Source organism: Delphinapterus leucas, chromosome 11 (assembly GCF_059928025.1).
Source record: "Delphinapterus leucas isolate spDelLeu-1000000601 "Yukka" chromosome 11, BTC_Dleu_Yukka2, whole genome shotgun sequence".
Lineage (NCBI taxonomy): Eukaryota > Metazoa > Chordata > Mammalia > Artiodactyla > Monodontidae > Delphinapterus > Delphinapterus leucas.
This window is the reverse complement of record NC_143139.1, coordinates 81,731,059-81,758,603: the sequence shown is the minus strand read 5'-3', so window position 1 is coordinate 81,758,603 and position 27,545 is coordinate 81,731,059. Positions and strand designations below refer to the sequence as shown.

The following is a 27,545-nucleotide window of genomic DNA, read 5'->3' as shown; positions in this document are numbered from 1 at the left end:
TGGGATCAGAATGACAAAGGAGGAAGCCCCAAGGTTTGCGTATGTGTTTTAAAATTAAAGAGCCAGTGATTACCGGTTTTCTTTCTAGAACAAAAAGTATGTTGTTAAAATAGAGTTGCTGAAATCTTTTAAAAACTGTTTTAAGAGAATGCAACATCACCTTGTGGTGTTCTTGCCAAAAATGTTTAACCCAAATTTAATCATGAAGGAAGAATCAGACAAGTGCAAAAAACTGGCTTGGACCCTCCAAAAAAGTCAATTTCATAAAAGACCACACACACACACACACACACACACACACTCTAAAAGGCTGAGGAACCACACCAGGTTAAGGTGACTCAAGAGTCATGACAATTAAATAATTAAAAACAGTGTGAGATCTTTGATTAGATCCTGGATTAAAAAAAAAAAATTATAAGTGGCATTATTAAGACAATTTAGAAAGTTCAGTACTAAGATCTATATATTAGGTAATGATATCGTTTTCAACGCTGCATTTTCTGAGTGTGACTGTGGTTATGTAGAAGAATGTCCTCGGTCTTGGGAGAACATGCTGAAGTATTTAGGGATAAAGAGTCAGGATGATGCAGCTAATTTTCAAATGGTTCAGGGGGAAAAAATGTACACATAGACAGGGAGAGATAGAGGTGAGAGAGATGATATAGTGCGAGAGGGTGAACATGTGGCCAAATGTTAAGAACTGGTGAATCTAGGTGAAAGGTATATGGGTGTCATTAAATATATTCTATTCTTATACTTTTTCTCTAGGTTTCAAATTTTTCCAAATCAAATTGTTGAGAAGGGGAAAAAGAATTTAGGTACAGCCTCATAACAATCTAAAATCTAACTCCCTCACCCATAATACAGTAAGTGAAGCCCGAAAAGCTCACCGTGTAAATGCGGGGTCATTATTGCCAGGTTAGTTAAATGACAGGCCAGTTTTAACAGCCAGAGCTGCAAGAGCCATATCTGTTCACGTCCAGGCCGCTGAGGTTGGCGCCACCTGGTGGCAGTTGTCTGCTTCAGCTTAAATAAGGATGGGGACTGTTCTGGGTCCTCTATCAGTGGTGATTCCAGGAATCACTAGGAAGTAGCACCCATTTCCTTGACCCGATTCGGGAGAGTGGCCAGGAGTATTCTGGAAACAAGGAGACCATTTCGTGGGCAGGGGTCGAGGTGAAGGCAGTCTGGGTCCAGTCTATGTGGGAAGCGCTGGCGTCCAGAGGCTGCCTGGCTGTGACAGTGAACAGCAGGCTTAGCTGCTCTCTGCCTGCAACAAAGTCCCTGGTTATGGGAACCTAATGTCCATCCATGCAGTAGGGAAGTAGCTGGAAGAGTTTGACACAGCTCCGGGCTCAGAAGGGGGCATCATTTAGCCAGTGACAGCTAGGTCATATACAATGTCACACCAGCAATTTCTAAAAATCAACAAACAATTTAGAAATTATTTGATGCATCGTTTTCACTACAACTTACATTGTTTAAAGCAGTTTTATTAGAGAACAAAAGGGAATGTATTTTAAAATTTTTATTTATATGCAAATTTAGGTGACTGTTGTTTTAAACTATTTTTAATATCACCTGTGTGCACATGTATGTTTTGAATAACCTATATACATACATACACATGGGTATATATAAAAAAATAAACACACACATATATACATACATAGACACCCAGGAAGTATTCTAGCTTGTTTTCTGAATGGAAAATCGGTTACATAGTAATACATGTGCCCTTTCCCCACTGCTTCATTCTTTTTTTTTTTTTAATGCTGTTAATCTGAATAGCATACATGGTGTAGTTTATTTAATAACTCATAAAATCTTAACCAGAAAACCATGAATCTTAGAAAAATTTGCTAAGATTTATATATCTTGCCTATTTTTAGAAAAGACTTGATGTGGTTTATTATGCTAAATCATATATAAAACAAGACAATGAAAAATATTTAGAAGACTGAAAAACCATCCAAAGAAGAGAAGAGCATGGGGTAAGCTAAATCATCCAAGTTTAGCTTTGGATTTCTTGGGGAACAAAAAGGAAACAAGATGGGCTGTTGCTTCTGGCTCTGCACCAGGGTCTAGTCTGGCTGGAAGGACCCCCAGGTGAGAAGGACAAATGGAGACAAGGAGTCGCTCAGTGGTAGCAGCTAGCGACACCAAAACTAGAGGAGTAGCATTGTGAGGGCATGGTGAGAGGCCACACTCTCAAAGCCACCGGAGCGCTGTGAACGGGCTGCCCAAGCCAAGAGGCCCAGAGCAAGGATTGCAACACCGACGAGACTAGGAAAGAGCATTCCTGAAGAACAGCTGGGATTGTTCCATAACAACGGGAGGGAAAGCAGCATTTCTAAGACCAGGGATGCAGAGGGCATAGATATATCTCTTCACCCCATAAGAGAAACCTATGTTCATCTCTCATATAAAGGGCGTTTGAGTCACATGGCGACTCTGGATTTTCTATAAATGGCACAGAAATGTTCTTCCATGAATGCTTCTCCTAATACTCCTCTACAAAAGATAGGACCCATGGTTTTGAAAAGGCTGGATAAGAGCTAAATGCATTTTGTGAAAATTAATAGCATTTCTGCAAACCACTGAGAAGTTATTAAGAAATATAATGAGAAAGAGATTCCAGTTGCAGTCGCAAGAAAAAAACATACTAGGGAGTAATTTCTATGAGAAATGTGTATGACCTCTTTAAAGAAAATATAAGATTTTGCTTAAAGAGTGAAAATACTTGATTAATGGAAAGGTATACCATATTGGAAAACTAAATAGTATGTCAATTCTTTGCAGATTCATTCATAGATGAATTCCAACAGAATCATTTTCGTGGGAAAAAAAGGAAAATATTTTAAAGTTCATGTGAAGCAGTAAACAAAGGTAAATATAGAATAACTTTCAAAAAGCAGTAGTAATGTCATTGGTGGTAAAAAGTCTTACATGGTAGAAGATTCTAAAGCAAAATTTGAAATAGTGTGGTAATCTTTCAACAACAGATCATTGGACTAGAATAAACATAGAAGGTGGAGATCCTATTACATATAAGAATTTAAATGATTTTCCACAAAGCCATCACCAAATAACGTAGAGGAGAGAATAATTCAACAAATGGTACTAAGATACGTAACTATCAATTTGGCAGAAAAATAATTATTTAGATTTCTATCCTACACATGTACCCCAGTAAGTTCCAAAAGGATTAAGTCTTTATATACAAAACTCAGACCATGTTTTTTTAAAGTAAAATTAAATTAAATTAAAATTTATCAAACTTCTGGGGGCAGTGCAACTTTCCAAGCTTGGGAGTGATTGAAGAAATCATGAGTGGGGGAGATTTTACTGCACACAATTTTGAAACTTCTTCACATGAAAAATATAACCAAGGAAAAGACAGGTCAACTGGAAAAACTACCTATACAACAAGGACATAGGCAGCATTTAGTAGTTTTTACCTTTATGTAATAACATTTATGCACATTAGCAAGAAGACCACTATGATTGCTGGGGATAAAAATGAGCAAAGGACAGTAATAGGAGAAATTGTTCAGCCTCAGTAGTATAGTCAAAGAAATAAGAAGGAAAAGAACCGCAAATTAGCATTTTTCATTAAGTGAAACTTTAGGGAAAAAAGGTTACTACCCAGAGTTGGGGAAGGGAGAGAAGCGATGTGGAAGGTGTGCTCTGATCCCTCTGGTGGCGTAGGAAACCGAGAAAAGTTGTTTGAAAAGCAGTTGGTGATATTTATCAATAAATATTAAAACGGGTTAACACTGATTAGTAACCCTAATAAAATTAATTTTATTTCTGACAAATAAAAATATTTTTAGATTAGTTGCACCAAAGCGTTTTTCTTTTGTTTGAAGCTACTAGCACATAATTAAAGTTGATGCACAAACTTTTTAGGTATCAAGAAAAAATTCCCGCTGCCAGAACCACTCTTCCCTACAGCCCGACATCTTTGTTCTCCATTATGAATGCATCTGCGGAGTATCCTGAGCCTGATGTTAAGTTAGAGTAACTAGTAAATCTCGAGGTGGCTTAGAATTCTTTCTTCCCTCAGTAATGTGACCAGTCTTTCATCTACCAAGTACTTATTGAGCACAATCTGTGTGCACACACTGGGGAGGGGTCACATAGATTAGTAAGACTCAATTCGTGCCCGCAGGAAGTTTGGAGGCTGGCAGAGGGGTGTATACGTCATTTCAGGAGCATCCGGGCAAAAATCCAAAGTAGAAGAGAAAAAAATCACTATGAAAAGTACCAGATGCTTTCCAACACTTCTGTTTTGAGCTATCTACTGTATGCACATCACACCATCTCCAATGCAGTTTTTGAGAATGATATACAGTTCTGATCTCATATTACTTCATTAGTAAGTGAAAAAGCAACAGAAACTCAGTAGAGATAAGCATCCTGAGGTGACCATCCTCATCAGAGGCTCAGAGGTGGTGAGCAAAAGGTGACCACACACACATGGACCACACACACTGACAGTTCCAGGAGAGAAGCAGGAGAGGTGGGAAGATGTAGAGAGATACTGAACCTCTCCTTTCCCTCTGGGATTAGCTGTGTGATATCTATTCTGACCTGAGCAGGGATGTGTTTGGTGTTTTTAACACATGAATCCACTATCCACAAGAACCAGGATCTGCAAATACACTTTCACAGGCTTGCCAGCCCTGGTCCAAAGTGGAAGGGATTCTCATGGTAAATTCATCTTCATTCCCCACTCAGAAGTTTGCTAAACTTCTTTCTTCAGTAAGGAGCCACATTCTGCTTTTACCCATGTATTTGTGTACGTTTTATGTATAAAAAGGTGTCTAGTATATAGTAAGCACTTAACAAAAAGGTTGTTTGGGTAAGGTTAATCCGGGCAGGCTGCACTGAAGAAGTGACTATCAAGGTGCTTTTTAAGGAAAGAAGCTCACATATAAGGCTATTTTATAAAACTGATTTTTGCCATAAGCTTAATGCTTCACCTTCGTGTTCATTTCTGATGCTATTTCTTTGAACCACTGCATACCTCGTATGCATTGACTTTATTTCTGCTCCTAGAGACTTTAAGCAGTGAATAGCGGTTAATTTGTTACCTGGTCCACTGATTTTTCTCCTAAGAGAATGGGTTTCATTTTCAGCATTTCCATCTATCAATTGCTACTCATACTTAAATGGATTCTCCTAGCTAAGTTCTGTTGATGTCTAATATATTTTCTTTTTTTATATAATTTTTTTCTGGGCCGTGCCGCATGGCATGCGGGGTGATCTTAGCTCCCCGGCCAGGGATCAAACGCATGGCCCCTGCAGTGGAAGCGTGGAGTCTTAACCAGTGGACTGCCAAGGAAGTCCCTAATTCTGAGTTGTGCAATATTCCTGTGGTTATTGTAGTATTTGGTCATGACTGTTTGCTCCCATACCTCATTCTTATTTCCAAACTCCCTAGGGTGTTGCAGATTATACGGGAGGTCTCCAATAAATAGTAACCCTATTTTTTGTCCAGGCTCTGAGCAAGATGAGAACTAAAATAATGAGTAAGGATAGAAGCCAGGATACCAATGTGATTCAAAATAGAAGCTAGATGGAGGGTAGAGTTTAGGGTATTAACCAAATGGGCCTGTTGACTGGATTAGGCAAATTTAAGTACCAAATTCTGGGCAGAAATGAGCTAGAAAATCTTCCCGACTCCCACCCACCCACCCATCTCCCCCACACCTCTTAGAATTGCAGAGTAGAGTAGATATTCTCTCTGGGCAGGCAAACTCCTTCACAAAACGAATAAGGGGAGAATTCTTCCTAAATTTACCTATCAGGTAAATTACTACCTCCCCGGGCTGGAGTGAGGAAAGGGAGAGAGGTCAGGAGTTAAACTGATGGAGTGTCCTTCCTGGGAAGGATACATCAGGAGATGAGAAAAAGGGTTCCCCACTAACAAGATGCATGTTGAGAGGCAATAACAAGAAACTGGAAGAGCAAGGAAATAAAAATCAAAATATTTGGCATTAATCCTGATTTTCATATTTTCTAGCCATGAAAACTTAAATAAGACCATCTCCCTGAGCCTCAGCTTTCTCATCTGTAAAATGGAGATAATATCTGTTCTTCTTACCCTCCAAAGTTTTTACAAGATGACATAAAATAATGCAACATTAAAAACTGTTAAGCATGATGATATGGTATTAGCAGATAAAAACCTACACAAAATCCTAACCGAAAATCATAGGTCAAGAGTTTGACCTCTTTGTGGATGGTTTCTTTCTCTCAGCTCTCAAGCAGCGTATGGCTACTGTTATGTTTCTTAAAAGGCTTCTAAGTTCCTTCACCTTCCTTCTGTGCAGTTCTTACTGTCACTCTAAGGTGACAAGAAATCCCCTAGGGACCTCCTGGACACTTCTGCCTCAGGCCCCCATCCCACTCCCCGTACTGTGTGGGCCCTCTGCTTTCCCCCGGAGCCCCTGCAGATGAGAGCTCGGAAGTGGTTCGTCTAATGAAGCACACGACTAGTTCCTAAGAGGCTTGTTATACCTGGTCCCTCACAATAGCTTGATTCTCCCTAATATACGGGCAGGAAATCTGAGGCGAACTTGTTCCTCCTCCAAGGCCCTTATCTTCATGAGTAGCAGCAGCAACTTCTTGGTTGCTAAGCTGAAAATCTGATCTGGGCTTCATTGCTGGTTCCTCCAGTGTCCTATTTAACTCTATAAACATGTTTGATATATTTTTCTGCTTTATCTTTTCTTTCAATATTTGATTTTTAAGTCAAATAAATTGGTTTCCTGTCACAATAGAGAAGAGTACATGGAATTTTTAAATTCCAGCCCAGATACATTAAAATGATAGCTTATATAGTCTCAAATTTAAAAATCTATAGTCATAATTTTTTTAAAACGTTATTGTGGGGCTTCCCTGGTGGCGCAATGGTTGGGAGTCCACCTGCCGATGCAGGGGACACGGGTTCGTGCCCCGGGCCGGGAAGATCCCACATGCCGCGGAGCGGCTGGGCCCATGAGCCATGGCCGCTGAGCCTGCGAGTCCAGAGCCTGTGCTCCGCAACGGGAGAGGCCACAACAGTGCGAGGCCCGCGTACTGCAAAAAAAAAAAAAAGTCATTGTAGAACAGGAAGAGTAATGAGCGAGGGATGAGGCCGCAAGTTTACAAACTCATGCAGTAATCCAAACCCAGGAAAGATACTAACAAACCAAACAAATAGGAAAGTTTATTAGCCAAAGAAATAGAAATATAGCAATCCCCAAAGGATCTTTACTTACGTTAAAATCTTAAAAGAGATAAAGGATGGAGGCTGTAATCAAGAGCAAAGAATTATGAAAAACTAATAAAATAGCAGAGTAAAAGAGCAGAGAGAGTCCAAATTACATCAGTAATCACAATAAATGTAGCTAGATTAAATTCACATCATAGACTGCTAGACTGAATGAAACAAGCAGAATATTTGCATGTGACACACCGAAGTGGAATCATTCCTTTGGAGCTGAGTGTGTATATATGCGTGTGTATATTATATGTGTGTTTTGCAAGGGAGAGGGGGTAGGTTAATTCAGTCTATACGCTCTTTGCAGAAGATTCTGGTGGCACATAAAAGTTTTTGTTGGTCCCAGTAGCACAATTTTAACTTTTGCCTACATTCTTTTACAAGGCGTAATTCAATTAATCGAAATTTGTTTCATTGAAAGTTCATCTGAAATGTGCAAAATACTAATATAAAGCAGATCCTAGTGGATATTCGGAAGGGTGGTGTCTGTAAGAATGATTAATAGACACTCCAAAATATCAGCTGGTTTATTCACTGCATGAGAAATAGGTCAACATTACCATTTTATTCTAAATACAGCCATTAAAGTCTTAAGAGAAAATTTCACATATCACTGATTATTCATTTGACAATTTTAGCTAGAAGCTCTTCATTCTTTCCTGGGGCCTCTATAAATCAATTGTAACAAACTGTGCAATTATCATTCTTGCAACTGACTGCTTGGGGCAGATTTAAATTCCATTTTGCAAGCGAGCCAAAAACTCTCCTTTGCTTCCTAAGCTCAAAAGCCAGAAAGCAGCTGAAAGATGGTCACTGCTTTGTTCTTGAAGGGGGCTAATTACAGAGTTGTCTGTCTGCCTAGAATGGGCTCTTGCAGCCAGTGTGTAAATAGGGACAATTAGAGCTCTTTTTTCAAGCAGACATTATTTCTAAATAAAGAAACAGAACTTCAGATTTTAATTACTCTCATAGGAATTGTAACATTGAACAGAACCTGACCATTTTTTTCCCCTGACAATTCAGTTCAATGAACATGACAATTCTGTCACAAGAATGTTCTAATTTTAACATTTCTACAGATGGTTTGGTAGGAACGTGAAGTTTAGTCCTCCCTTCTTTCCTCACTAGATTTATTTTAATCCTACATCACAGTCAGTTTAAAATAATTTGCATAGTATTGAAATATGTATGCGTTTTTTTCCTACACCTTCTTAGAATCATTATTTTTACATTTAAAAATATTCAAGTAATCCATCATTTATTAAACTCTACACAGATTTTCCAAGCATTGCCCTTAATGCTTAGCAAACATTTTCTTGCTTAGTCCTCCTACCTACGTTAGGAGGTTTATTCTCAATTCATAGTTGAGGAAATTGAGGTGTGGTTACTTGACCCAGGTCACATAGCTAGTGAGTGGTAGAGCTGTGATTTAAATCTAGCTGACTTCCAGAGCCCTTTCCTGCCAGCAGAATTTAGAAAGCAGTACCAAACCGTACCTCCTCCCATTAGGGAACTTGGCGAGGGAGACATGAGACATTATCAGGGGGCTTAGGAACCATGGTAGGAATTTTGGCTGTGTGTGTGTGTGTGTGTGTGTGTGTGTGTGTGTGTTTTTCTAGGGGAGGGAGCCCTGCAGTCTTGGAGTTTGGAAGGTTATGGGATCAAGACTGGGAAAGGATAGTGGTGAGAGTGGTCTTGGCAGATTTTAGGTTACGGTCCAAGATCAAATGACTGAACTTTCTCCTAGATCTGCTAGGCTTGTGGAAAGATGACTGCTTTGAGACGCTCCTTCTTTTTCTCATTTATTTTTATTCTGTAACGGTGTTCTGAACCTGATCCCATTGCTTTACCTCACTGACTTTCCCCTCCTCTCTGTTCTGAGAGGATTTATTATCCACATGACACAAGTCAGTGGCTCATTACGTATTGTTTTAGACTCTGTTTATTTTTTTTCAGAGTCATACACCTCTGCTCAGATGGAATCACCCGATCCCTCTCAATGACTCATTTGATGGGAACAGCAAAAACAGGTGCTAGAATGTTCTCTAACCCACAAAACCCCTCTGTGGGAAATAAAAATTATATCACTTTGTTACTGTTCATTAAAAAATAATCAGTGTTTCTCTGTTTCTTTTTTACATCCAGACCTAGAATTCTGTGTAGTATATAAGCTTGAGATTTAAAAATTAACTGGGATACAAAGTGGAGTAGGCAGGTGCTAAAGAAAAAAAGAGGCAAGGGAGTCATTTCACAATTTGTGATCTCAGTGTCTCTCCCTCTCTCTTTCACTTTTTCTTGGAAGGACAGTGTCACAGGTCAAGTTCTCCTGGAAAAAAGACTCTGAGATGGAGATCTGCATGCATCCTGTCTACTGGGGAGTACTCTCAGGTCAACACCTGGAAGGGAAGGGAAGGAGGCGAGACTGGGCAGAAGAAGGTGGGCTGTGATGCTATCACAACAGACACTTCAGCTGACCCTGCAGGGAGCTCTGAAGCCTGGGTGGCCCTTCAGAAGGGTCCCGAATTGAGGAACGAGGAATGAGCCTTTACACCCATGTATCAAGCAGTCATTGACTGCAGGCTGCCCCCAGAAATGAAGTGTATCCATTCAAACAAAGCCAGTCAGGAATGGGGGAAGTTCAAAACTCGGGTGAGAGTAAGATGATGAACCTGCCAGCACTCCAGGCAGCTGAAGGAGTGAGTGCTTCAGTCCTGAAAGCTGGGGGTGCATCCATTATAGGAGGTTTGGGGGGGTTGTTTCCTAATTATGAAATATTTAAGATGTACAAATGGAGAATAATATAACAAATACCCGCATACCCATAATCCAGTTTATGAAACAGAACATTACAAATTCAGCTGAATTATACTCAGCGTAGCTTTACGCAATCCCATTTCCTTCCCTTCCTGAAGAAGTCACCCCCACTCTAAGCCGGATGTTTCTCTTCTTCAGGTAAGGCAACCAATGGTCTTGGTGCGCCTGAAAAATGGAGGGTTTCCAGGATATGGAACTTTCAGCGGTAAAACAAATTTCTAGGCAAACTGAGATGGTTGGTCACCTTAACAGGCATATTTTATACTTTTACTACATTTATATCAATTCACACATAATATATTGTATTATATTCTATGTTTAAACTTTATGTAAAGAGGATCCTTATGCATTATTATTCTACACCTTGCTTTTTTAAAAAATTCAATATAACATTTGTGAGACTGAGTCATGTGGATAGTTATAGCTCAAGCTCATTCATGTCACAGCTCCAGAAGATTCCACCACCGGGATACAACCACAATTTATTTATCCATTCTGCTGCTGGTGAGACATTTTGGTTGTTTCTAGCTGTTTGTTTCAAACTGTGCTACCATTTAGCACTATCGTTTCTGTCTCCAAGCACACGTCTGAGAACTTTCCTGTGTAGGAGTAGAATTACTGGACTGTCTTGTACACCCATCTTCACTTTTACTAGATAACTGGAAAACTGCCCACCAAAATGATTGGACTAATTTTCCTCCCCATTAGCTGTGTTTGAGGGTGGCTATTTCTCCACATCTTTACCAAAGTTTGGTATTATCAGACTTTGAAAATAAGTCTTTGAAAATAAGACTTCGAAATCTAAGGGACATGAAATTCTGTGGGGTTTTTTAACAAAAATTGTTTGTACTGTTCCCTACTGATGTTTATGTGTGCTAAAATGTAAATATTCATCAGATTCTGATCTGTAGGATAATGACTTTGTTCTCACTGAGGACTCCAGGTGTAATTTTTTTTTTTTTTTTGCGCTACGCGGGCCTCTCACCGTTGTGGCCTCTCCCGTTGTGGAGCACAGGCTCCGGACACGCAGGCTCAGCGGCCATGGCTCACGGGCCCAGCCGCACTGCGGCATGTGGGATCTTCCCGGACCGGGGCACGAACCCGTGTCCCCTGCATCGTCAGGCAGACTCGCAACCACTGCGCCACCAGGGAAGCCCGTAATTACTTTTTGAATACACAGAAACCATCACAATGCTTGTCACAGAGCAATCACTCAGTATATGCTGGTTGACTTAATGATCAGATCCATCAAATGTTCTATTTCTTGAGAATGTTTTCTTTCTTAAATATTTATGGAGGACCGAATAATCATTCATTCATTCAGCAAATGTTTATCAAATACCTACCATGTTCCAGGCACTGTTCCCAAGTGTGGGAATGTAGCAGTGAAATAAACAAAATCCCTGCCCTTGTGAGGCTCATATTCTAGTCTTACGTACTTAGCTCCAAACTGCAGTAGATGAAGATACAACAGATCAGCAAGGCATGAAGTGGTCAGAGAAGGCCATATGAGGGAGATGAAGCTAGGCTAGCCTTGGAGGATGGTGTGCTTAAGGTATCCAGAAGGAAGATACAGGGACACCGAGATGGAAGAGAAAGGAATGTCTTTGCAGCAATGGAAAGAGGAGTGTTCTGGTGAGCAGAAGGATTTAAAGTTGGAACCAGAGAGTAGACCCAACAAAGGGCCTTGGAAGGAAGCTCAGAAATTCGTATTTGTGGAGTGAGAAACCCTGACTGAATGTTTTGTAACAAGGAAGCAACATGACAAAAGATCTGTTCCAGGAAGATAGGTCTGGTTGTCACCTGCAGAATGCGTTTAGTGTGAAAAGTCTGGAGTCTGGGGGTCAAACAGAGGCTGCTGCAAAAAGCCAGAAGCCTGGGAGTCTCCTAGACTCCCTCCCCCATACCCTGTCAGCTCCACACACACACCTGCATCCAGGGAGTGGCCAAGTTGCACTGATCCAGTCTCTCTAGTAGCTCCTGGAGTCACAATGTTGGTAGATGGTTTTCCTAAAAGGCAAACCTGATCATGTCACTTCTCTGTTTCACAACCATCAACCGCCTCCATACGCCTCACAATAAAATCCGAGTTCTAAGACATGGTTCACAAGGCCTCACATGGCCTAGCTTTGCCCCCCTGTCCCCACGCCCTCAGAGCTCTGCATTCCAAACCGTGCATGATGTTTCACATTCCCATGCCTCAGCATCCTGCCACTCGCTCTACTCAAAACATGTTTCCCGGGCTTCCCTGGTGGCGCAGTGGTTGAGAGTCCGCCTGCCAATGCAGGGGACGCGGGTTCGTGTCCCGGTCCAGGAGGATCCCACATGCCACGGAGCGGCTAGGCCTGTGAGCCATGGCCGCTGAGCCTGCGCGTCCGGAGCCTGTGCTCCGCAATGGGAGAGGTCACGACAGTGAGAGGCCCACGTACCGCTAATTAATTAATTAATTAATTAATTTTAAAAAACATGTTTCCCCAAATGTCTGAAATCTCTTGTTTTTCTTTCAAGGTCCAGCTACTGCATTAGCTTCTTAGAGAAGCCTTCCCATGACACATGGAGAGCTTACCACTCATTCCCAATGAACACCTCCATACACTCATGACATTGTGTCTGCAGGTTGGCTTACCAGTTTGTCTTCCGGCTAAAGAGTGAGTTTTTGGACACCACGATCTCTGTCAAACCGTGGGCATAAACAGTACTTCTATTAGGGTCGACTCATATCTATTTTATTCACCATTACCCAAAGCCGAGCACATATGTACCAGTAATAAATCTTTGTTGAAATCATGGAAGATAGAAAGTACTTAATAAATGTTGAATGAATGCATGAGTGAACAGGTTACAAGTGTAAGGTCATGGCAGGGAAGCTGAACTAAATTTTACAACCACCTAGGGATTCATATTTTTTGACTCACTGCCTATTGATTAAAATTTGTAAAGCTAGCCACCTTCAGGAACCCAGTTTATATAATATTTAGTGTCCCCTTTGTGACATGCCTAATGTATGGCTCACAGCCAGACCTTCAGTTGGCGCATCTGTGCCATTGAAGATGATGATGATATACATGTTACTAAATAACAAGTGTCCTCAGTTTGTGATTAAACAAATGGCAGTATCAAGGGGCTTAATCACTAACTCAGTCTCTTCCCATAACTAAAGATTCCGCACGCCACAATGAAGATCTCGCACGCGGCAATGAAGATCCCACGTGCCGCAACTAAGACCCAGCGCAGCCAAATAAATAAATTAAAAAAAAAAAAAAAAGATGTAAAATCTCCCAGTTTACTGCCCTCACCCAGAGACATTTTCCTTCTTAGCTGACATTTCTTTTTTTGTGCACATTCCATTCATTTGCAAGTGAGGTCAAGCCATTTAACTTCAAATAAAGCCAGCCAGAGCATATGACCTTGAGATTTAAAACCACAAAATGAGAACAGAGTGAACAATCATTTTGTGTATTTTCTGGATACCACAGATCTCTTTTCAGATCAAACGTCATTACATGGGGCGTTCTCCTGCAACTTCAAAAGGAAAGGAAAACATAAGAAGAGCCCAACAAATTATTCATGTTGACATGCTCTAAAGCCTCGACTCAGTGCCCAGCTCATAGTAGGTCCTCACTTGACTGAATGTTCATTCCTATTTGTTGTTATTAAGCTCTCGTATATGGCTACTTTTGACAATCATTGTATCTGTAAGGTTCATTATGTTGTTGTGTGTAGCAGCAGTTATTGCTGTTGTACTACTCAATTTTAAGAATATACCACAATTAATCCACTTGTTAAAAAGCTCTCTCCCCTCCACTGGATTTCTTTTGCACTTTTGTCAAAAATTAATTGGGTGTATTTGTGTGGATCTATTTCTAAATTCTCTGCATTTGATCTACCATTACCACACTTTTTTTAAATTCATATTTTCCACAAATATTTATTGAGCATCTGTTAGGTGCTAAGTACTTTGTTAGGTACTGCAAAGAGAGTAGAGACTCGTTTACTTGTTCTTTTTTGTTTGTTTTTCGCTTTTTTTTTTTAGCTTCCATATATGAGAGATCAGATGGTACTTGTCTTTCTAATTTCACTTATCATAATGCCCTCAGGATCCACCCATGTTGTTGCAAATGGCAAAATTTCCATCTATTTTATGGCTGAATAATATTCCATAATTATAAATCATATATTTATATGGCACTTCTTTATCCATTCATCCATTGAGGGGCACTTAGGTTGCTTCCATATATGGGCTATTATAAATAATGCTGCTATGAAAGTTGGGGTGCATATATCTTTTCAAGTTAGCACTTTCGTTTTTTTCAGTTATATAGCCAGAAATAGAATTGTTGGATCATATGGTAACTCTATTTTTAATTTTTTGAGGAACCTCCATACTGTTTTCCATAGTGGCTACACCAATTTACATTCCTACCAACCATGTACGAGGGTTCCCTTTTCTCCACATCATGGCCAACACTTATTTCTTGTCTTTTGGATAATAGCCATTCTAACAGGTGTGAGGTGGTAGCTCATCTTGATCTTGATTTGCATTTCCCTGATGATTAGTGATGTTGAGCATCTTTTCATGTGTCTGTTGGCCATCCACATGTCTGCTTTCGAGAAACATCTATTCAGGTCTTCTGCCCATTTTTTAATTGGATTGTTTTTTTGCTATTGAGTTGTGTGGGCGCTTCATATATTTTGCCTGTTAACCCCTTATCAAATACATGATTTGCAAATATTTTCTCCCATTCAATAGGCTGCCTTTTCATTTCGTTAATGGTTTCCTTTGCTGTGCAGTTTTTCCTTTGATGTAGTCCCACTTGTTTATTTTTGTTTTTGTTGCTTTTGATTTCCTAATTTCTATTACCAGTATCAAAGATGGCAACTATACAAAAATTAGGAAAAAAGCAACTCTTTATTATGTTTGTAATTTTTTTTTTTTTTTTTTGGCGGTACGCGGGCCTCTCACCGTTGTGGCCTCTCACCGTTGTGGCCTCTCCCATTGCGGAACACAGGCTCCGGACACGCAGGCTCAACGGCCATGGCTCACGGGCCCAGCTGCTCCGCGGCATGTGGGATCTTCCTGGACCGGGGCACGAACCCGTGTCCCCTGCATCGGCAGGCGGACTCTCAACCACTGTGCCACCAGGGAAGCCCTATGCTTGTAATTTTTATTCTTGAGAATTATTTCACTTTGTATCTTGATTTTGTTTGAAGAGAGTCCAAGCATTTCCTTCCTCTCTCTCACATCGTTATAGCTATAAATAAATTACCTTAACTCTTTCCTTTGATAACTTTCCTTTTGCTTCCTGAACCAAGGCCAAATTCTTGAGCCAGGCCTTTAGATTTTACATAGTATGGATCCTATTCCCTGCTGTTCCTCTGCAAGCGCCTTACACTGTAGCTCAAAGGAACCCTCTGCTATTTCCAAACATGTTCCAGACTTTGCTACCTTTGCTCACACAGATGCCTCTGGCTGGAATACTCTTTTGTGCTGGCTGCAGCAGGAGTGGCAGGATTCAGAACTTCAGCTATGGCTCAAGACAGGCTCCACCACTTACTGTTGTGTGACTTTGAGTGAGGTACTTGTGCTGGTGACTCACCTGTTTGCTCTCAGACCCACCTCTTCCCTTTCCCCTTCAGGCTGTTTCCTAGACTCCAGCATCAGCCAATGGAAGGCAGCAGTGGGCCACTAGAGCACAGGAGAATGGGGACGCCAGAGTGTCCCTCCTCTTCTAGTGCAGTGGGCAGCATCTCGGGCAGCAGCTCCCTCTCCTCCTTGGCTGTAGCTCCCGCCAGACTGGCCTGCTGTGGTTTCAGCTTCCTGAGGTGGAAAGAGAGGGAAGGAGTCCCGAGGATCTCTGCTGAGCCCCGCACCCTGCTATTCCTGAAGCAGTAAGACACACCCGCTGTAATTCTCATGTATGTGAGCCAAGATATTCTCTTTTAAAACTTAAGCCATTTTGGCTTGAGTTTTTCTACCATTAGCAACAAATAATCTTTACTAATTTAATCCCTCAATTAATTTACCTTCTCACTCATAGAGTAAGTGAAGAAAACTATTCTTAAATCACTATAAAGCTGGGTAGAAAATGCCATTTGCTGTAGGAGACAGAAGAGAGAGGGTGACTCCCATTGGGGCCTGTGGGGGGAATAGAACCAAGGCATTTGGCCTTTATTCAGGTTGGAATGGAAGCCCAGGAAGGTTTTTGAGCAGTGGTGTGTCAGGATTCAAGTTGAGCTGTAGGCAGATTACTGTGGGCTCAGTGTGGACCTGCAGGGCAACTGCACAACTCCAGAGGGAGCCACTGACCTAGAATACACCATGAATGATGCTCCTAGAGCAGTACAATGTGCAGCCTTGAGCCATGCAGAGAGGCTGAAAGTGTGGTCAAAGAGCTATTGGGAGGCTATTGTCTTCCAGGAGAGAGGTGAGAAGGCTGGTGAACTTGGGAAGTACCACAGGGAGGGGGATGGATTTGAGACACATTCTAAAATTATTTGAAAGTTTCAATATGAGGAGAGGAAGGGATGTCAACAGAAATAGGGGAGTTGGGAGGAAGAGTAGATTTGGTGGAGATGGAAATTTTCTTTTTAGGTAAGAGATTTTGAGGTAGTAATGGGAGAAGGCTGATGGCTACTGACAGTGGAAGTGGGACTCAGGGAAACTGGGCTGAAAATAAAGATCTGGAAATCATTCACACAGAACTGGAAGGAAGGGTGGGAGGGAGGGAGGGAGGAAGGGAAGAAGAAAGGAAGAAAGGAGGAAAGAGAAAGAAAGAAAGGGAGGGAGGGGAAAGAGAGAGAGAAAGAGAAAGAAAGAAAGAGAAGGGAAGGGAAGGGAGGGAGGGAGGAAGGAAGAAAGAAAGAAAAAGGAAGGAAGGAAAGAAGGAAGGAAGGAAGAGAAGGAGGGAAATATTTTTTTGTTAGAAGAGGGCCAAGGAATAAATGGTCCTTAGGGAGTAGCTACATGAAAAGGGCAGAGACGGAACACAAGTCAGAACACAGGAGTGAGGGATCAGAGAATCACGAGAAAAATCAGAATCGCATCACGAGGACCAAAGGAGGAATTTCAAAAAGGAGGGGCTGGCCATTCCCATGCCCCTCCTCCCTGCCACAGTAATCCCTTTAGTGTTTGTCAAGATGGAGCTTCCATCAACCTGGGTCCCCAAGCAACTAAGATGAGCAGAGCCCTAGATGTCCCTGATGGACATCTAGCATGACTGAGGAGTAAAACCTTTGTTGCTATAAGCCATGAAGAGTGTTTTCTTTTTTGCAGCAAAGCCTAGCCCATGCTGACGACATGTGGTGGCCACTTGGGGATGTGGGAGAAAAAGAAGAGAGAAAGTGTGATTAGAGACTTGAGCATGTTTGTAGGATTAAGGGGGAAAGGCTGGGGAAAAGAGAAATTGGATGTAAGAGAAGGTATAGCTGGTTAGCCTCGGCTCTGGACGAGGCCAAGGGCTGTGTTACTGCTGTGTACACCAGCATACCACAGATCAGACACACTGGATACATTGCCAACACACCTAACTAGGAGACACTTGTGACACGCAATTTGTGACCAGCACACTTCTCTGCCCAGTGAATCACTTCTGGAGAAAGCTAAAGAGCTGATGATCAAGTATTTGCTGAGATGATTAAATGTCTGGCCTTCTAATTTAACACACAGAGGAATGGAAGAAACATCTCCTCAGTGCCTCAGTTTTCTCATCTATAAAATGGGGATAGTAATAGAGTCTACCCCACAGAGTTGTAAAAATTAAATAAGTTACTACACATAAAGCATTTAGAACGGCATCTGGCACAAAGTGAGTTCTATTTAAGTATGATTTCAGAACCCCTTCAGGTTTTAGGATAAGCTCTAAATATGGTGGTGAAATCTACTAATAGTTTTTTTTTTTTTTCCTGCAATCACTTAAACAACAAAGAAGAATTGTAAGGAACAGCAAAGTTCTGGTTTCCAGGGAGGCAAACAGGCATTGATGAATATATTTAACATCTCTACCAGCTTCAAAACTAGTGTTAGTAAATAAAAATCAATCTTAATTTATCTTATGCAGCTGTGCCATTTCATCTAATAGGAATTTCTTAGGGAAAAAACAATCAAAGACTCAGCACAGGTAAAAGCCCTTGAATACTTTCAAGGAGTCATTGAAAATCATACTGGGACAGAATTTCAGGGTTAGAAATGATTCTGGCTGATAAAATACGTTCTGGGCATCTCAGACGGTGTCTATAAAATACCAAAACCATCAACAGAAAAAGTCAAAAGATCCGTTGTTTTATAACATGATTCCCAAGCACTGGTTTCACTGATGGTTTTAAAAAATTGATAAATCAATTGATTGCTTTGACACTGTAGTGTAAGGGTTGGAGAGGCTTCTTTAGAAATTGGGAAGCGAGGGTCTAGAACATTCTCTCTCCCACTCAGAAAAAGGCTTTGAAATATCCCAGAGTGGGCCAATTCAGGGAAAGCTGGTGAGTCTCCAAGATCCAGGGATAAAACAAACATTGCTGAACATTATTTATACCTGTCCTCAGTAACATCCATGTACTTGAGCATTTCCAGCCATCAAAAGTGCAGATTTGGATTTTGGAGGTCATATTGGCCTCAATAACCTTGAAAGAAAAGGTCAGTGCTGGAAATTGATGGCTCCTTTTTGCAAAGAGACCTCCCTAGGTAGCTCAGGCCAAATTCAACCCAACTCTGGGCTTCTTTACCAAGAGAACTGGACAAATCAGTCATGCCTGGCCTTTTAAGGAAAACTGGCTGCAGCTTCTGCTAAGACAAGTGAACCAAGCTATTCCTTACATCAAGGTAGCCATGCTCTAGACCACGTGACCTATCTGTTCACCATGCTGGTTCATCAAGGGGGATGGGTATACGGAGGGCAGCCAACTCATTGGTTGACTACTGACCTGTGCAGTGGCCTGGAGCAAAAAACTGCCCAAAATAGAACAATGGTAATTAACTAAACCAATCAGATTCTCTCTTGAGACTTTGAACAGGTAAATGGTATCAGGTAGTTTTTGTTTGTTTGGTTGGTTGGTTGGCTGGGTTTTTTCAAAGATGCAAGAAAACCCACAAAGAGGATCAGAAGGTTGGAGGCTGGCTAGAGTATGTTCCTGGCAGAGAACCACAGTGAAGGGGGGGAACTCGGGCTGCAGAAGGGAGATGAGATTACCTGTCTCTAGAGCTCCCCATGTTTCTCAACGACTCCAGTTCCAATTTCTGTGAGGCTCACTGAACAGATATTTCTGGGTTGCTGCCGGATTCCTCTCGTCCTTTAGGTTCTGTGTATCCATAAAACAACACAGTACTAAAGAGAACTGAAATAAATCTATGTCTTGCAACTAAAAGAGCTGACCTAACACACCAGGTCTTCCCAGGACACCTATGGGTCCCTTGGGGCTACAGGCCAGCCAGGAAGATGCTGCAAAGGCCCAGAAGGTGCTGTTCTGTTGAGTCACAGCAATGCATTTTACAGGACAATTTTCCTGTCACCTGCTGAGGCAGTAGGAGGAGGCACTGAGATGTCAAATCACAGGGAGCATCTGCTCGAAGCTGTGTTCCTCCAACATAACTGAGGTGGCTGGAGGGAGACCAGCCTTCCCACAGGCAGCTGGTTTGAGATCCCACCTCGGTCTGTGGCACACTTGTTAAGGCCAAGGTGGAGTTTGTGGATGGGTCAGGGTGGGAATCAATCCCCACTGTCACAGGAAACATTCTAGAGTTAGAAGAGCATCCTTGTATTAGAGATGTGTGCTTCTTGATGGCTTATCCAGAGAAAGCTCAGATTTCTTTGTTTCCCATCCCTTGTTTAGGACTTGATTCTTTCTGCTCTATTTTCTGAGAAACAGTTGGTGGTGAATGACTCTTGTTCTTAAGGCTCAGATACAAATACAAGTTTTTCACTTTTTTCTATGGGCTCCTGATCCAAAGCAATATGAGAAAAGACAGAAGGTTTTCACCAAGGTATCTTGTCCCAGAAAGAACTGAGTGGGCTACAGTCAAAAAGAACATCATACTTTTTTTTTTCTTTTTTTTTTAACCACTTGAATGAAGACTGCCCTCTCCTGGAGAGCACTGACCGCTCTTACTACTGTATCCTTAGCATCTAGCTTAGTGTCTGCCACAGACCTCAGAAAAAATGTTTGCTAAATGAGCAAATGAGTGAGTTGGTGTTTCGGTGCCTTGTGGTTGAGTAGATTGCTTTGGAATAATCATCAATACAGGTAATACAAGGAATCTGCTGGGCTAGACCCAATGCATTTAGGACCCACTGAAGGGGCCAGCGCTCGGGGTAACTCACACAGCTCCCTGGGACCACTGCCTTGACTTCCCTCTGCTGCTCACAGGTTGGTGTGACTTCAGTAGTTAACATGCTCTATCAACAGACTCCCTGGGCTGAGTTTGAATAAGGCAGTAGCAGGACCCTTGCTAATCTAAGTCTATACATGATGCTCTGAGTATCTTCTCAAACCCCGAAAATAAATATTTTAAAACAAAAACCTGGATAGTAAGTTGGAAAGTTCCTAACATTTTTCTTCTGTAAAAGTGCAGCATTCTCTGTTATTTAATGTAATGGAAGAAATCCATAACTCCAAGGCCTCTCTTATTAGTGCCCTCTTCCCCTCTCCTGTCCATTCCCCTCCAGAAATAAGCAGGTCATATCTGCAGGCTTCTTCAAACTCTACCACAACATTTCCTCAGGAAAAAATCCTTTCACACACCATGCAATAAGTATTGTGCCTGGCAGAACACAGACAATTCAGAAATATTATATATTGTTTTATCATTGCCATCTCTCAAAACAAATCACTTCATCACCATACATACATCTTTTAAGATAAATCCCAAGTGTTTGCCAAGCATTTTTTAAATTAGTCAATTATCCTCACCAGTGGCTGTGACTAATCAAAAGTAGTGTCATCATATTCAGATATGCAAACTGGCTATAGCCACAGCCAACTTCAAGAATATATCACTATACCTCATGAACTGATACAAACGTCTTGCTCAACCCAGAAAGGATTCCTGTGATATTTCTACACAATGTGAGAATTCAGGGATTTAGTTTTAAGTGACTACTGAAATAAACTTTGTTATGTAACCTACATGAAGATAAATAAACCAAAAGGTTAAAAAAAAAAAGAATCAACACCTACATCATTTTTTAATGTCTGTATGGTGTTCTATTTTATGGCCATAACAATATTGATGTGCTATGACTAACATCCTTATAGCTAAATTTTTGCATGTATTATTTTTTCAAGATGGAGTCATATTGTGTTTTTCTACAAGAACAAAACAGTATATTTATAGGAAAATAGCTAATTGAATAAAATATGTGTCTTTATATTTTCAGATTTACTGGCAAGTTTTTCATTAATAGTTTCCTAATATTCCCCAAAATTTCATAAAATGAACTTGTTTAAAATTTTTACATTCACAAATGATTAGGAAAATATAATAAGAATTTTGATTTTGTCTAAGTGGTGTTTTTGTTTTCATTCGGAAACATCACAGAAAATACATATTTAATTAACTGCTTTTTATAATTGCTCTGATCATGAATATAGGATAAAATGAATATTTCAGGAATATTCTCACTGTATCGAAGTGTGAAATTAAAACAGAATTGCAGGAATTGGAAACTCCTACTGTCAGTAGCCTTCTGTGAACACAATACTTATGTGATCTATAGAATTCTGCTTTCATAACTTATAAATTATTTCTGTCATCAGAAATTATTAAATATGAGTCTAGCCTTACTGAGACAAACTTCTAGCAGATACAACAACTTGTGGAACAAATACCGTTATTAATGGCAAAACCTTGATAATCTCCTAGGAGCAGTGAAATAAATTTCACAGGTATCAGAAGGGCATTTTAAATAGCAATAAAATTAAAACTATCCTCAAATTATGAATGCTTCATATATGCAACTTCTGACATGAACCAAGTGATCAGAATGTATTCACAACACACAAAAATGTAAACTGAGGACTTGGTATATACGTTTAAACTTTAATACTTGAGAAAATATAAGTTAAAATCTGATACAAACACTGCTGGCACAAGAAAATATATACAACTTTGGATTCAAATGGAGTCAGTATGTAAACCTGGATATGACTGTATCATGACAACTTGTAACTAAAGCCTTTTAAAGAAGTAACAGATTTTTGTATCAGATATATATTGCAGAAGGAACAGTAATTTCTTTTCTCAAAAAATTTCCCTTATCCATTAAGAATTGTTAACTCAGTGTGGAGAGGAAAGTTAGAGATCATCTAATTTATCAAAGCATTTTAAAGATATAAGCCTTAAACACCTAGTGTAAGCTCAAACAATGCAAAAATAATCAGCATTTCATTTTCCTCTGAAGATTTATTTGATATGTTAGTCACGTTAACAAATTATAGAAACGAAAAATTTAAATATTTCATTCTTTTTTGAAAGTACACATTATTTCTTCTTCCAGGTACGTCAGTAATTTAAGCTTAATATTCATTTTACTAAATATTAAACAAAAAGAAACTTTTAAAATCTTGCACTACTATTAAGAAGAAATGATAATTTCTTTCTAACTTCAACAATGTACTTTTAAAATTGTGAAAACAATTAGAAACACTAGGTCTTTAAGGGCATTTCAAAATATATTTGAAGAAAGTATCTTTCAGCCACTGCTTACTTTAAAAAAAAATTTATTTTGGAAGAGTCAGCTATATATAAATAAAAATTCATCCAATGTGAATATAATTGGAGAAATTCCCTGATCATGAATACTGGATAAAATGTGTATTTCAAGAATATTCTCACTGTATCAAAGTGTGAAATTAGAACTAGAGTTGGAAATCAGTAGCCTGATGAAGACAGGGCTCTTTATGAATTAACTTACAATTTTTCAAAAAAATAAAACCAGTTCTTGGAACTGCCAGATGATACTTTATTCTGTATCAGTAACTTATTCCAGAAGTTACTGATACAGAATTGTTTGGTCTTACAAAGGAATAAACTCCTTCTTAAAGGTAAAATTCTTCCTCTTTGAAAGATGCATTAAATATTTCTCATCACTAAAAATGTAAAGCTTCTGGTACTTCTTGGTTTTTTTTTTTTAATGAATTTTACTTGGTTTTGCTTTACTTCTTTTTTTTATTAATTAATTTAATTTTGGCTGTGTTGGGTCTTTGTTTCTGTGCGTGGGCTTTCTCTAGTTGTGGCAAGCGGGGGCCACTCTTCATCGCGGTGCGTGGGCCTCTCACTGTCGTGGCTTCTCCTGTTGCGGAGCACAAGCTCCAGACACACAGGCTCAGTAGTTGTGGCTCATGGGCCTAGTCGCTCCGCAGCATGTGGGATCTTCCCAGGCCAGGGCCCGAACCCGTGTCCCCTGCATTGGCAGGCGGATTCTCAACCACTGCACCACCAGGGAAGCCCCTTCTGGTACTTCTTGAACACTGACTTCACTTTCCAAAGATGTAAATATTATCTCCCTCAATGCCCAGATCAACAGTGGAACGCAACTAAATATTTGGTGACTGTCTCTTTTAAGAAGAGAAGCATCAATTATTTCAAAAACTAGCCTGCACGCAGCTTTGATTTTAACTGTATTTCTCAGACAAAAGATAGCTTACTTTTATACAAAAGTTTCTTGCTTTAAAATCTACAAACATCAGTAGTCAGCTTAAGATGATTATTCTACGATTGCACATTTGTGTGAACCGTTATTTTTCTTTAGAAAACACATTTTAGTTTAAAATAGGGAAACACAGACCTCAATACGGAAAATAACCTGTGATAGCTGATAATACTGTAAAGTTATTAAACACACCCCTAAAACTTCTGAAAGTACATTAACAATTTTTTAAATAGTCACAATCTATTAAAAAACATATTATTTACAAATATCATCCCAGATCGATAGTCTATATAGCCACCACATGATCTGGGTAAGTTCCTTGGAGAATCTGCCTACAGAATAGAAAACGCTGCATACATACTGTCCATTTGCCATTGGAAAACTGAAGGCAGCATGACTTTATTGAAGAAAATTAACATAATTGGAAACCTCTAATTAAAACTTGTATTATTGTGCTAAAGAAAAATAGTAATCACATGACAGAATTTTTATGTAGCACCACTTTAATATTCTTTAATATCACCTTAATTTTAAGACTGTTAAAACATAATTCTGATGTTAAACATTATTTTAATGTAAAAATTGATATCTGTACTCACAGAAAATTACACTATTAAAAAATATTTCTAATATGCTAAAAGCTACTAAATCGTTTCCCCTTTCACATTGCACAATGTCCATCTAAAATATAAGGTATAAGTTCTTATAAATAATATGTGAAAAAATTTTTTTCCAAGTTTCAATTTATATTTCAATACCTTAATTTTATTTTTTTTACCAAAAATACTGGTAACAAAATATTACCAAGGTTAATAGAAGTCAGTTAAAAAAATCAGTTCCTTCTGATTTGGAAAGCTTAAAAAAATTTTAAATAATAGCAATTCTACCAAACCCAGAGTAACAGGAAGCTAATGAGCAGCAGCCACTGGTACTTAGTATTGTTCCATCAGGCAATCCTGAACAGGAAACAAAATAAGATGTCTTTTGCAAGACAAGTGCCAAACCGTTGCTTTTAAACTAAAATGCAGTAACTTATACTAAGAGCACCTCCGTTTCTATTAGCAGGTAATAACGTCCACATTTAACACACATTCAAAATACAGCAACTACAGTTATAAACCTAGTAGTGTTATTTGACTTTACATTTCCATTAATGGGCAGACATTAACAAAGATGTCATGGACTGAAAATCATATAAATGTCTATAACTAATAAGAATCTCCCGGTGATTTTACCACTGTTCACCTTAAAAGGGTACCTTCTGGTGAATTCAGGTGTGTGAATTCTGATGAGCCCCTCCTCGCCCCAACCTCTACCCCCATCTTATTGTACTTAATGTCTGAACCTATTTGGATAAACACAAATAGAAGAAACTTTTAAGGTGTGCAGCTAACACACTCACTCTCTTTCTTTCCTCTCTTCTCTTAGAATGACACATTATGTTTATTTTCTAGGTTTCTTACTTCCAGTCATAACAAAATAATGATCATTGTCTTCCTTCTTCTTTGCAGGTTTTTTATCTCCACTAACTGCCTCCTTGCCAGATGAGGGTGGCTTCCTGGTTGCAGCCGGGGCTTTGCCACTTTGGGGAGGCCCTTTGGCTAAGCACTGGCTCTTGGTGGCAGTCTGTGCTGACTTTGGTTCAGGTTGTGCTTTGGCAGAAGACTGGGGAAGACTCACAATGGACAGCGGGGTACGGCCCGGGGACCTGGAGGAGCTGGGTCCTGTCTTCTGGGACGTGCTTTTACTCTGAGGCTGCTTTTTGGCAACTGAAACCATGTTATCTTTCGACTTCTCTGCAGCTTTTGCAGGAGCAACTGAGGATACAGAAAGTGGCTGGTTTAAATTCAAGGCTGACTTAAGTTTCTGTGCTGGCATTGCCCCCGCTTGCGGAGCTCCAACACGTGGCTGAGACTGTGTTCTCAGACCCGTGGTTATCGTTTTGGAACTGGATGCTGTCACTTTTCCAGGAGACTGGAAAGAAGGAGAAGGGTTAGGCCTTACGTGCAGATTTGCCTTAGGTGGCTTTGGACACTTTGATGATGAATTTAAACGTGCAGCTGAATGAGAGACTGCATAATCCCTGGAAGACACATGATGGTGTTTCAAATGCTTTGGTTCAATTTTTCCAGAACACTTACTTGGCAAAAGTGTGGATTCAGGCACATCTCTTGACTTCTGGGCTGGAATAAGCTTGGCCTTAGGAGTACTGGGTGATGAGACACATTTTCTCAACGACTCAGATACACAAGGTGCAGTTCTTAATAAAGCTGGTGAGAAAGTGCTTTTACCTACTGGAGTTAAAGAAGCAGATGAAGGTGATGCATCGTTTGAAGGAGCCTCCGGTTTCTTTGTTACGCCCTTTGAAGATCTGAGTTTGAGATGAGAGGACACTGCTGGAGAAGTTGGAAATTTAGAACAGACTGACCCACAGGCCAGATTGCCTCCTTTCAGGGAAGATGCTGGTGGCAACACACCTGGCAGACGTACCTGCTTCTCTTTGCTCCTTGGAATACCAATTGGTGTGCCAGGTTTTGAATTTTGTTTCTGAAACATGCTAACTGCTGACAAAGGATTCATTTCAGGAGGCTGAGGTGCTCTGGCGGACGAATCAGGCACACTTTCATTAGAAACTCCTTTTTGAAATGCTAGAATTTTCTGTTCTAGTGTAGCAAACTGTAATATTCGACAGGGGTCATATTTAAGCAAAAATCCTTGAAGAGTATCCCAGCCTCCACCGACACGGACCATGACATGTTTTCCGTGAAGCATCTTTCCCCCAAAAGAAAGTAAAAAGTAAAGCTGTAAAACTGTAAGGTGCAGTTACGGTTCATTAGCAGTCACAGTCTGTGATGTCTGTGACTATGAAATTCAGTGTATTTGCCACCAGCTTCACTATAAATTGCTAGTCTCTTTCTTGTGTTACTAAAGTAACAAATTTAACTCATATTGAATCATGCAGCTAACAACAGAGAATCCTCCAGTTTGTCAGGAAGATATTTACACATCCTAAAACTCCAAATTACTAATACGCAAAACTGCAAGGACTGAATGTTGAAGGAAGAAAGGAAAAGGGAGAGTAAAGGAGGGGAGGAGAGAAAAAAAGACTCATACTAAAGAAAAACATAATTACAGAAGAAAGGTAAAAACTACCAAAACTTGTATGTTAGAATTTAACAAATTACTTTCGTATGCATCATATCAATTTAATGTTTCAAAAACTTTGATATAATTTATTACTAGTTCTTCTTTGCAGATGAGAAAATTATGGCTCTGAGAGATTAAGGAAACTGTCTCAAACCACACAGCTTGGCCTGGCCTCAAACGCACCAGGCTGCCCAACCCAAAAGGTGCTTTTGTGTTGATAAGATATATCCTGGGTCTGCCAGCGCAGCCCGAGCTGGACGGACTCAGGCCCCTGTTCTTTCAGCAGGCAAATCTGCAAAGTTGTATGAGACTGCTCTGCAAATTTTAACTCTAAATCCCATGCTCTGTGCACTATCACTATATCATACTGCTTAAGAAAAGAAATCTAATTAAAAGACAAAATGCATATACCTGTTTCTATATGAGTTGAACAGGGTATGGGGAACTAACGATAATATATGAAATAAAAGAAAATATAGGTGGTAAAATTATAATTTTTACATACTTTTATATTACATTCCTTAAATTGGGAATAAAACAGCTCTTGTATCAATAAGTGGACAGAATGATGAACAGGTAAACTTCAATCTCCTTATCAGCAAAGGGGACAATTAATCAATTGCAGATTGCAAATGGGACAAAGGAAGAAAACAAGCATGTATATTAGCATA

At 40.0% G+C, this 27,545-nt stretch overlaps 1 protein-coding gene across 3 annotated transcripts in view; it reads right to left on the bottom strand.

Annotated features, from left to right (window-relative positions):
• Window positions 1-432: 432 nt before the first annotated feature.
• GAS2L3 (growth arrest specific 2 like 3) overlaps window positions 433-27,545 on the bottom strand; it is a 55,873-nt gene continuing 28,760 nt past the window's right edge. For all 3 annotated transcript variants that reach the window (XM_022599985.2, XM_022599986.3, XM_089921164.1), the window contains one exon: window positions 433-26,499. In XM_022599985.2, coding sequence (XP_022455693.2) covers window positions 25,171-26,499 — 1,329 coding nt within the window. In that variant the 3' untranslated portion in view covers window positions 433-25,170. The remainder of the gene's footprint in view (window positions 26,500-27,545) is intronic.